At 36.9% G+C, this 12,711-nt stretch overlaps 1 protein-coding gene across 1 annotated transcript in view; it reads left to right on the plus strand.

The window, feature by feature from the left end:
• oca2 (oculocutaneous albinism II) overlaps window positions 1-12,711 on the plus strand; it is a 119,839-nt gene that overhangs the window by 20,276 nt on the left and 86,852 nt on the right. The window contains exons 9-12 of the mRNA XM_053683475.1: window positions 2,371-2,524; window positions 6,935-7,006; window positions 8,852-8,917; window positions 10,777-10,833. Coding sequence (XP_053539450.1) covers window positions 2,371-2,524; window positions 6,935-7,006; window positions 8,852-8,917; window positions 10,777-10,833 — 349 coding nt within the window. The remainder of the gene's footprint in view (window positions 1-2,370; window positions 2,525-6,934; window positions 7,007-8,851; window positions 8,918-10,776; window positions 10,834-12,711) is intronic.

Consider the following 12,711-nt stretch of genomic DNA (forward strand, 5'->3'; position numbering starts at 1 on the left):
TGAAGAGATTAATCTCGGTTCGAGAGCTTTTGTGGCTCGTTTCTGTATTTCTTTGCAATTTGGCGTTCTGATTCTGGTTTGCGTCTTGTGGTACGGCTTCTGTATTTCTGCTCTCGAAGTCTTCTTCGAACCGTGGATGGTGAGACCTTCACCCTGCCCTGTGGAGGATCTTGGTGATGTCACTGACTGTTGCTTTTGGGTTTTTCTTCACAGCTTCTTCACACGTTTCGGTCAGCAACTGCAGTTGTTTTCTTTTTCCGGCCCATTCAATGACTGGTTGTTCAGTACACCAGTAGTTTCTGTCTTTTTGAAGACATTCCAAATGGTTGTATTGGCTATCCCTGATATTTGTGCGCCGCCTCTGATTGATTTTCCGTCTTCTCTCGGCTTCAAAATGGCTCGCTTTTCTCCCGTCGACAGCTCTCTGATCTTCATGTTGGTTTAACCTTTTTAGCAACAAATGCAGTCTTTACAGGTGAAACTGAAGCCTAAAACCAAGAGTAGACGTTCAGAGCTATTTATTGTTTAAACACTCAATATAAAAGGACACGGCCGGGTGACAAGAAACACCCGTCAGCCACATGTTCCAATATTTTTGCTCACCTACAAATTGGGAGGTCTGACACAAAATGTGCTATGTTCTGTATATAAATCCACATATCTACATATAAACACCAGGAAGTAAACGCTGAAATTCTAAACTCTTCTTCTTCTCATGTTCTTCTTTTGATTTCAAACCCAAATGTCTCCAGTCTACAGCAAAATCCATTAATTGGCCCCGCCGTTCCAATAGTTTCAGAGGGGACTGTTTGCTTTGCTTGTCTTTCGTTATGTTGTGCAATCAGATCAGCATGCTCATGGTCCCATTTAGCTCCACAGTTATTACTGCGCCAATTCTCGCACTGGCAGGAATCACAGAGGATATGGCAGTTAATTGCAGGGTTGCCAGGTTTGCTCTTTATTTATTAATTTGTTTATTATTATTATTTTTTTCATCTAATTGGACTATATTCCAAGATCATCTTTGATAGCAAGTGATTGGAATTCAATCTTATAGGTCTAATGCATTTCTGCAAACAGAGGTTAGGTGTAAAGTGCAGACAGTGCGTCTATGATGTACAGAACCGTTTCTATCGTAAGGTATATTGTAAAGATTGGGAGAGGGCATTGGGGGATTATGGAGTGAATAATGTCCATACATCAGAAATCTGACCTGGTCTCCCATTCAAAAGCTAAGAAAAAAAAAATCTGTCTCACTTTTCCAATGGCTGAATTTTTTTGGGCTAAACCTGCCAACCCTGCTTAATAATATACCCTTGAACGCAATTTGAGAAAAGGTATGTCTAATACCGCTCAAAACGAGCTGCCAGACTGTAATCTGGATGACTGCCGTAAACGACAGGTTTACTCTAAAATTTCACTAGATAGTAGCCTGTAGTATAAATCACATACGATAGCCTCTCCACGTTCCTCCACCACTGTGTTTGAGTACATCTGGTACATTTCAAATACACTGTCATGTTCTGAGCTACAGAATGCCATTGGCTGGAATTGAAAACACCGACACAATAATAAAATGAACTCATAACAGGCAAACCTTAATTAGGTCCAACAGGTCAAGACATGAATCCTTTCAAGCATACATTATTTAAAAAAAAAAAAAAAAATCCAGATTCTTTAGATTTGCTCATGTTACTCATTATTGCATGTTATGTGAATTTGGACTTTTTCTCAGTATCACTTGGATTATAGGAATACCGTCAGCAAAAATGTTCCGGTGTGTTCACAAAACAAAAAATAGTTACCGTCCATGAAATATTTCGTATTTAATCCTGATGACCAACATAGAAAATATCATTGTTGAACAAAATATAGTAATAGACCCCTTTGGTGTTTGTAAATGAAAAGAGATGCGTGTTCAGTATGGGGACAAAGAGAAACGAGTAGTCTAGTGACCTGGTGCTGTTGGGTATAATCTGACTGAAGAATCTATCAAAATTTTGTTTAGGAATTGGATTGACATTTGCGAAAATGTGCATTATATTACATTGCATTCCATTACGGTGCATTAGCCACTATTGTCAAAGCCACTTATTATTATGGATTAGCACTAAAATGCTAAGCGGCGCTCTAGCCTGCAGTGACCAGCCATTATATATATATATATATATATATATATATATATATATATATATATATATATATATATACACACACACACACACACACACATCTCATAGAAGCTCTGAGAGAAAATGAAAGCAAACAAGTCTCTTGATGATTACAACGTTGTTACTGAGGTAGAAAAATGATCTTTAATGAAAAAAATATACACTAATTCTAATAATATAAATCTTGTGCTTTGTCCAGAGCTCCAATCCAGATTAACGTGCAGGCCTTCCTGCGGGACAATCAGGTGGTTCCTCTGTCCATGACTCACCAGGCGCTTTCTCTTCGAGTGGAAACTCAGGTGCTCATCGCTGGACTTATCCTGGCTGGAGTTTATGTGTTGATCATTTTCGAGGTAAAGTGACCAGTCTTCAGTCTGACTTCATGGCTTATGAACTGTTTTATGCTTACAACCCCTCCACCAAAATACATGGTAACGTTTAAAGCCATTTGCAGTATGTACATATATAACATACGAAATATATATGATAATGCTGCAGTGCTGCAGTTCACCACTAGTGGGCACTCAGAACTCCTGCAGGTTTCAGTGGGATGTACTGCTTACAGATTTACAGGGAAGACAAATTCCATTAAACTAAACTGATTTTTATATATATATATATATATATATATATATATATATATATATATATATATATATATATATATATATACTACTTATGAGAACACTGCAAAACACTTCCTGTAGATATTACTGTACATATTACTGTACATTTCCAACACTTAATTACAAGTTTCAACTAAAGACGAATGCAGGCGTTAATTATTTCCTTAACATTATTCATGGTATTAATTTGTTAAATTATGCTTTAAAGTCAGCTCTGATGGAATAAAAAGCCCACAGTTGTGAAGGAGAAGCTTTGAGTCAGTGTGACTGCCTGCTGATCCTACACTTACCTCCTGCTTCTAATTAATCATCCTCAGATCAGACGGACGGCGTTTTATTAAAATGTTATTAAACACGTGAGTGAACATCTCGAGCAGGCCGGAGCGGTCAGGAGACAGCGAGAGTTCCACTGAAACTGCCATGTCATGCAGAAAGTCTGTGTGGGTGCTCATAATGAATCAGTGTCACAGACTCGCTCAGATCAGCACCAGGATACAGAGGAACAATAACAGCGTTCAAGATGCCGTGGGTAGAATTTGGGTTTGAGCGGTTTAAGGCTGAAGTACAAAAACATTGTTGTGATTTGTTTACTGCATGACCTCACTTCCCAAAGATGTCCATTTTCATGAAACTCCACCTCTCATCCATATCCATGTTATTAGTTATTAGTGGTATACGAAGCTCTGCTTCGTATCCATTACCATGTGCACCAAGCCTTGCCTCCCATACAAGTCCACATACATGAAGCTCCGCCTCCTATACAAGTCCACGTACATGAAGCTCCGCCTCCTATACAAGTCCACGTACATGAAGTTCCGCCTCCTATACAAGTCAACATACATGAAGCCCCACCTCCTATCTATGTCCGTGTACATGAAGCGCCACCTCTCATCCATATTCATGTATATGAATCTCTGCTTTTTATCCGTGACCATGTACACCAAGCTCCGCCTCCTATACCAGTCCACGTACATGAAGCTCCGCCTCCTATACAAGTCCACATACATGAAGTTCCGCCTCCTATACAAGTCCACATACATGAAGTTCCGCCTCCTATACAAGTCCACATACATGAAGTTCCGCCTCCTATACAAGTCCACATACATGAAACCTCACCTATATAAGTTCATGTACATGAAGCCCCGCCTCCTATACAAGTCCACATACATGAAGCCTCACCTCCTATACAAGTCCACAGACATGAAGCTCCGCCTCCTATATAAATTCATGTACATGAAGCCCCGCCTCCTATACAAGTCAACATACATGAAGCCCTGCCTCTCATACAAATCCATGTACATGAAGTCCCTCCTCTCATCCTTGTCCATGTACAGTACTTGAAGCCCTGCCTTCCATGCATTTTCATGTTTACATGAAGCCCCGCCTTTCATCCGTGTTTATGTACAATACTTGAACCCCCATATCTCATTATTGTCCATGTAGAATACTTGAAGCCCCGCCCCTCATCCTCTTATACTTATATACCACTATATATACTAAGCCCCTCTTCTTATATACGTCCATGTACACTAAGCCCCGCGTCCCCTTCATGTCCACAAACATGAAGCCCCGCCTCTCATACATGTCCATATGTGCCAAACCCCACCTCCTTTTTTGTCCATGCACATTAAGCCCCGCCTCTCACCCCACTTTAGCTAACTATATCATGGGTTATTCTGTGTAGCTTCAAGAACTAAAATCCAGATTGTTCCAGGCGGTAACATGACAAAATATTAACTGCACTGTAAATATAAAAACTACCAAAAGTCCTGTTTCGAATTCAACGCCGCTGTGGTATAAATAACGAGTGCATAAGTAAATATGAATATAAATGAGCCTATAATGAGGGCACACAGTAACACAGTGAAGCTAGGCGTTTTTATAAGCAGGTTAAAAATATGGGTATTTGTTGCAAAATGAGGCAGCGCCTGAAATCAGAGAAACCTTTAGCATTGAATATTTATGAATATTTATGAATATTTATGCGTGTTAAATGACACATAAATAATGCATGTTGAATTTCTTACACCAGACACCTTTTAAACAGCTTCATCGTGCTTTATGGAATATTCATGACCGTGGAAATCTTTCCAGTCCGAGTACCGGGAGTACGATCTCGCCGTCTCGGAAAAATCTGAAATAAGAGTTAAAACAGTTCGTACCGTATTCTGGGGAGGATCAGACATTTTGTGGTCTCTTTAGGATCGTAATGCTTGACTGCTTAAATGGAATTTTATGGGCAGAAACACACACACACACACACACACACACACACACAGTAAATGCTGTTCTATAAAAGCGTCAGAAAAACACTCCACACTTTTTGTGTTTTCCCCCCCGTAGATATTGTGCTTGAAAGACAGAAAACCGTAATTTTTCCGAATGGCACATGCCACTCTGTGATGAGGCGTCCATCTTGTATGATTACAGTGATTTTGTCTGCTTGAGAGCGGCTTCTCTGGATTTACGCACAGGCAGAGCGTGTCTTTGGGACATTGTGTTTGATAGAACATAAAAGAGCGAGATATTTCAGAGGAGCATTCAAAGTGGGAAAGTGAGTCATCACGCTAGCACTCTTTTCCAAATTGCCCACCGTTTATTGTTCGTCTCAAAACGGAGACGATAGAAACAAATAAAATAAATAAATAAGATAAATAAAAAGAAACAGTATGGAAACGCCAAGGTGCTGAAATTTGACATTGTAAATGTAAACGTACAGGGCCAATTCTTCATCGTGAAAGTTATTGCGACAAAATAACAGCAACCGTCTCCCATAAGGCTGCATAAGACATACGTAAGCCCTTTATGACGTCCGTCGTAAATATTGTGTATGCGGTGTTATACAAAGCGTATTCCAGTCTCGAGTCCAATGTTCCAACGATTCAAACGATCGGGAAAAGGTTTGCGTGCATTAACTACATGTTTATTTAATATTTCATATATATATATATATATATATATATATATATATATATATATATATATATATATATATATATATATTTTATCTGACCTTTGGTAGGTTTTAAAGCTTGTATTTAAAGTATATATTTTTGAATCCAATCCACACTGATGATGATTTTTTGATTTCAAGTTACGTAATGCTTGATTCATGTGGATAAGATCGTTATGAGACATATTAGAATGTTACGTCAGCTGACTTTGTAGCTTAGAGCGCTTTCTGTTATGTCAAAGATGACAACAATATCGATATGGAGCTCTACTTTAAGGTTGGAGAAAATGCACTTAACTAAATGCACTTAACATCGTGAACAAAATGCTATTTTGCGACTCGGGTACTGTTTCAGCTGGATGTAATTGAGGAAAACGATTAACATAACTCCTGAGGCAAGTGTCCATCCATCCATCCATCTTCTATACCGCTTATCCTTCCTTCAGGGTCGCGGGGAACCTGGAGTCTATCCCAGGGAGCATGGGGCACGAGGCGGGGTACACCCTGGACAGGGTGCCAATCCATCGCAGGGCACAATCACACACACACTCACACACCCATTCATACACTACGGACACTTTATACACGCCGATCAGCCTACCGTGCATGTCTTTGGACTGGGGGAGGAAACCGGAGTACCCGGAGGAAACCCCCGCAGCACGGGGAGAACACGCAAACTCCACACACACACACACAGGGCCACGTGGGAATCGAACCCCCGACCCTGGAGGCGTGAGGCGAACGTGCTAACCACGTTCTGTAACTGTAATTACAGTGTCATAACGTGGTCATAAGCATTTCTAAAAATCTTATAAACAAGAATATTCAATGCTGAGCTAAAGCATTAGTTGTTGTGACTTTTAGCCTGGAAAATGTTGTCAACAATCGAGGTCAGTTTTATACTGTCCAAAAAAAAAAGTGTAGAAAACTGCTTTAGTTGTCCAGCGTCCATGAGCCCTCAAGTGTATGGAAAAAGGGTACACATGGGAATCTTTAAAAAGTATTTGTGTTTATTTGTTTGTTTGTTTACATTTTTCTTTGCCTTTTCTTTTGCTGTTTTTTTCCCCCAACTCTTTCTCTCTAAAACACCCCCCCCCCCCCCCCCCCCCCCCCCGGTTTTTAAAGTGGCTTTAATAGTCAATAAGATTGTTCGTTTATATTCTGCTACTTTTGTCTTCCTGTAGATCGTACACCGTACCCTGGCGGCCATGTTGGGATCTCTGGCCGCTCTGGCAGCTCTCGCCTACATCGGAGACGTACGTGTGGTTTTGTTCATCATTACACACTGAAACATGCTTACAATAACTTTTTTAGTTATTTTTTCTTTTTATAACTTTACCAGTTGTTATAATTATGTTCGTGTTTTTTTTTCTGATGAAGACCACTCACCTACAGTTCTCTATATTACCTTAATTACCTTAATTAATTAATTATACCGTAATTATCTACATTAATCAATGCCTCCTCATGTGATTCATTTACATTAATAAATGACTCCTAGAATGATTCACTTACATTAATAAAATCACTCTTCAGGTCATTTATTATATTTTCTATTCTAATTGACGCCTCATGTGATTCACTTACATTAATAAAAGGCTCGTCGCTTGAGTCACTTGACTCACCACATGTTTTATTAACATTAATAAATGACTCCTCAGGTGATTCATTTACATTAATAAATGGTTCTTCACATGATTCACTTACATTAATAAATTAAGTATCGTGATTACTTATATTAATAAATGACTCTTTGAGTGATTCACTTACATTACTCAGTGACTCATCACGTGATTTATTTACATTAATAAATTAAGTATCGTGATTATTTATATTACTAAATGGCTCTTTGAGTGATTCACTTACATTACTCAGTGACTCATCACGTGATTTATTTACATTAATAAATTAAGTATCGTGATTATTTATATTACTAAATGGCTCTTTGAGTGATTCACTTACAGTACTCAGTGACTCATCACGTGATTTATTTACATTAATAAATGACTCCATGCGTGATTCACTCACATTAATAAATTACTTCTGGAGTTATTTGATTCTTCTTTAAACTGTAAAACATGCTTAAAACTATTTATTTGTTTATAATTATAATAATTTTTTAAAACCTTATAAACCCAGATGCAGTGATGTTATTCTGAAAGCATCATCAGTGATGTAACAGTGTTATTTTTTCTGATGAAGACCACTCGGGTGACGGAAGTGAAGTGATGATGAGAGTGAGAATATATTTACGTGCCACCTCAGTGAGTAGTACGATGGAGAAATGAGCTGTCATGGACGTCACGCTGTTGTGATGGAGAAAATAAATATTTACGTTAATGGACAGGAAGGTTTTAGAGAACAGAGAACTGAGCTGTAATTACTGCGAGTGTTTTAGAGTAATACGTTATTTACATGAAAGTAGTTGATAAAACCAGTAAAGCTGAATCAGTGTGTTATAGACCACATGAGCATGTAATATCACCCTGGTGATGGAGTGAGTCTCTGACTGGACGATTACAGCTCTGCAGCTTTTGTTTTTTCCCCCTTTTTTATATTAAAGTTTAAGGAACATTGTTTTCTTCCTCTTCTCTATCTTTACAGATATTTAACATCTCTCCTTTTTATTCAAAAATTGTTTAGTTCCTTTTATTTAGTTTAAATTTAGTTTCATTAATTTTTTTTTCTTTTTCTTCAACATAATTTCCTTTTGTAGTTTGTATGTTTTAAAGTTGTCTTTTTTAATTTTAATTGTAGAGTTTTAAGTCTTCAAATATTTATTGATTTCTTTCTCTTTATTTTCTTTCCTTATTTAAATATTTCACATTTAATATATAATATTTTTTCTTTTTCTTTTTCTTGTTCATTTAAAATTTTGTTTTTTTACTTTTTTCATTTTCTTTTTAAAACTTTTTTTCTTTCTTTCTTTGTTTTTCTTTCTTTTCCTCTTTTAATTTATTATTTTTGACTGTCCCTCTCTTTGGGGTTTAGCCTTTAAATAGACCATTAAAATATAGCTTCATAGTATATTGCTAACAATCTGTGTGTGTGTGTGTGTGTGTGTGTGTGTGTGTGTGTGTGTGTGTGTGTGCTTCCTGCAGAGGCCCAGTCTGATGACGGTTGTAGAGTGGATCGACTTTGAAACGCTAGCCTTGTTATTTGGCATGGTGAGCAAACACACTTTTGAGTGATTCACTTACATTAATATATGACTCTGCGAGTAATTCACTTACAATGTTACATGACTCCTCTGAGTGATTCACTTACATTAATAAATGACTTATTGAGCAATTCATTTACATAATTAAATGACTCATTGAGTAATTCACTTACAATAATAAAGGACTCCTCGAGTGATTCACTTACATTAATAAATGACTCATTGGGCAATTCATTTACATTATTAAATGACTCATTGAGTGATTCACTTACAATAAATTGTGAAATGATTCCTTGAGTGATTCACTTACATTAATAAATGACTCATTGAGTGATTCACTTACATTAATAAATGACTCATTGAATGATTAACTTACATTAATAAATGACTCATTGAGTGATTCAATTATGTTAATAAAGGACTCCTTGAGTGATTCACTTACATTTTTTGCAGTTTTTAGTCCTGTAACTGAATAACACTGTTATTTATTATTTTATTTTATTTTATTTTTTAAGGTAAAATGGAGTTAAATATGTGAGTTTAAGGGGTTAAAGTAAATCGTCTACCAGGCCAGAAATCAGTGTTGAGTCTAACGAAGCTTGAAATTGTTTTTCTTTATTTTCTTACCTTCTTTTAGACCTGATTCGTGAGTCGACATGTAATTTTCTTTAATGTGCTAATGCAAACCACAACCCCTTAGCAACAACTCAAGTCATGCACTTCGGTCCTGGATAAGATCTTTATGTTGCCACGGAAACAAACGCATCCAACCAACACTCATGCAAACATACATTAGGAGCAAACATTTTTTTTTTTTTTTTAGAGGAAATGAAAGAAAATTCTGGGGATTAGAAATAAAACGAAATGAATCGCAGCATGGTTTAACTCGGGCATCTACAGATAACGGAGTACAAATATTTGCACACCCTTATGATAAAATGAAGAAAAACAGACATTTATATTATAACAACACAGTATTCGACGAGTTTGGTTGCACAGATTTGTCCTTCTTTAGCAATAAAAATGGTTGTAATTATGTTACGTGGTGTTCTGTGTGTGATAAACATCCTCTAATAACTTTATAACTGCCTCCAACTCTTTTACATCATCTGAACAGCTTCTGGATCCTCTCATATCTGATACTCAGCCCCATCAAACATATTTTGTACAGCTGTCGAATATATTTTTGAAAAACAGAAATAAATATCATGGATTTAATCATATGCACTTAAATGATATATATATATATATATATATATATATATATATATATATATATATATATATATATATATATATATATATATATATATATATATATATATATAAAACCTTAATATCCTTCAATTATGGCTTTTCCAAAGCTCACAAATGTGCTGTTTTAATTACACCATATTAATAAAACAGTCAAAGACTTTAAGCTCCGCCCACTTCACGATCACTTCATGTCCTAGCGTATCTCTAAATAGCACATAGTTAAGGTTTTATAACATACACTTCAATTTCCTAAACATTAAACCAGAGGATTTGAACAAAATGTTAGTAAATGTTCGATTGATGTTAGATTTTGTAACGTAGTGTCTTATCGATTACACAATAACAAATGGAGTCGTTCAGCCGCTCAAAAATGAAGAAAAGCGGAGAGAAATAAATGTAATAAATGGTGAAAGAGTGCATGTCCTGTTGCATACACCCACATTTCATTTTCAGAAAAGTCATTATATTGTGGATGAATTATATTTAATTCAATGGGAAATTTTCATCCTTAATAAATTGTTCTGTAAGAGTCCTGGGCTTAGGCACGGTGCCGGAGGAACGCCGAGGTTTAAAAACATCGTGACTTTGACATTTCATTCTCACTTTCAGATGATTTTGGTGGCCATTTTTTCAGACACTGGCTTCTTCGATTATTGTGCGGTTAAGGTGAGTTTATTCATTTATTTAAAAAAGTTTTATATATATATTTGAATGAATATCATATTTACCACCTCCATTTTCAAATCCTGTATGGGGTTCAGGTTCTGTCAAGGACAATCGAACATGAACGTGATGCTGAAATAATAATAATAATAATAATAATAATAATAATAATAATAATAATAATAATTTATACAAGTAAAATGCTGATCAAAAGGCTTTACAGAGTGAGAAACCAAAAAAGGGAGTAAAAAATAAAATAGACAAATAATAAAAGTGTAACAGATAGTAGTAATGACGGAAGGAACAAAGTAATAACATAAAATAATTAATAAAAATTATGTAAAATCGAAAAATAATTTAAAAATTAAAAAAAAAATTCCCTAATAATAAAAGTAAGGCAAATAATCAGTTACATTTTTTAAATCAGTTTGTTTGTTGCTGGTTTTTATTTAAATTTTTTATTATTATTTTTTTTAAAAAAGCAGTGACAGATCCGGCACTAATCACAAATCACAACATGTCTGGAGAAAGACTCGGGACGTGATGATTGCGTGATGACGTAAACGTCATCGTCACGTAAACACAAGCCGTGTGTTTATTCATGCCTTCGAAATTCCCATAATTCCCTCTGATCCACACTTTTAAAAATACAAGGTTCTTAATCAGAACCGAAAAGGGTTTTTGTTTCCAGCCTGACGCCGTAGGAGGACCCCCTTGCACAAGTTGCACGAAGAACCTTTTACTCTCGAGTTCTTTCCGAGAACCATCTATTTAGTGGACCTTTAAATAAAGAACCCAGAAATGCTTCTTCACAGCAGGGCCACAAGGAAACCTGTTATCGGACGTTCTCTAAAAAATAAACCCTAGTTAGTGCTTTAAGGAACCAGAGTAAGGCTCTTATGAGAGATGCCTGCCAGGCGAACCTTTTCCAGTCCCACAATGAACCTTACATATCCTGTATGGTTCACGTTAACCTGTCACGCTATGATACCATGAGGAACCAATACACTGCTCTGAAGAACCTATAACGAACCATCTCTAATCTCCAAAGAACTGTACAGCTCAGCTCAACAACCTTATGCAATGAAAAATGCTTCTTGAGAAGAAGAAGGTTCTGTGCAGAACCGATGGTGCTGTGAAGAACCATTGAAGAACTTTTATTTTTAAGCGTGTAGGTGACTCTGTGCTTTACGATCTAGATTAGAGTTCTCCGGATGAATATGGGGATATAGTGTAGAATGAACTCGGCCCTGAATGATGGAGAGGAGTATAAACGACAGAGGGAAAGTGGGTTAAACATGATGAAAGACTTGGAAATGCATCAGTCATGCCCGAGGGAGGCTGTGATGGAAATCTATGTGCTGCATTTAAAACCCGCGTAAAGAGGTTACGTTTTCACAACAGATTACGCAGACACGACGTCTGTCTTTTTTTTATTTATTTTTTATAAACAGAATATTAAATATACCAGAAATGATTTCATGATGAAATCCTGGTGGGTGTCTTACATGTTCTGGACACTGTGTGTGTGTGTGTGTGTGTGTGTGTGTGTGTGTGTGTGTGTGTCTCACCACACGGATCAAATTTAATTTGTGAGATGTGACATCACGGGTGGATTTGGCGCGGCACTGTGGTGCTCCTCGGTTAGGACGACGCCAAACAGACAGACAGATACGAAGGGTTTCCATGGCGACCGCATCGCACGGTCTGTCTCTCTGGCTGCATGAAAGCGAGCGTGAAATACTGTTTAGTCCTACACCGCGCACTCAGACGAAGAAACTCTCCCGCCAAGTGTTTAGTGTCTCAAAGGAACACTCCAGGAATGTATATTCTGCAATGTAATCTTCGTAAAGTCAGAAAAGAAGAGAAAAACTCCAAACT

The sequence above is a fragment of the Ictalurus punctatus genome, chromosome 11 (genome assembly GCF_001660625.3).
Source record: "Ictalurus punctatus breed USDA103 chromosome 11, Coco_2.0, whole genome shotgun sequence".
Lineage (NCBI taxonomy): Eukaryota > Metazoa > Chordata > Actinopteri > Siluriformes > Ictaluridae > Ictalurus > Ictalurus punctatus.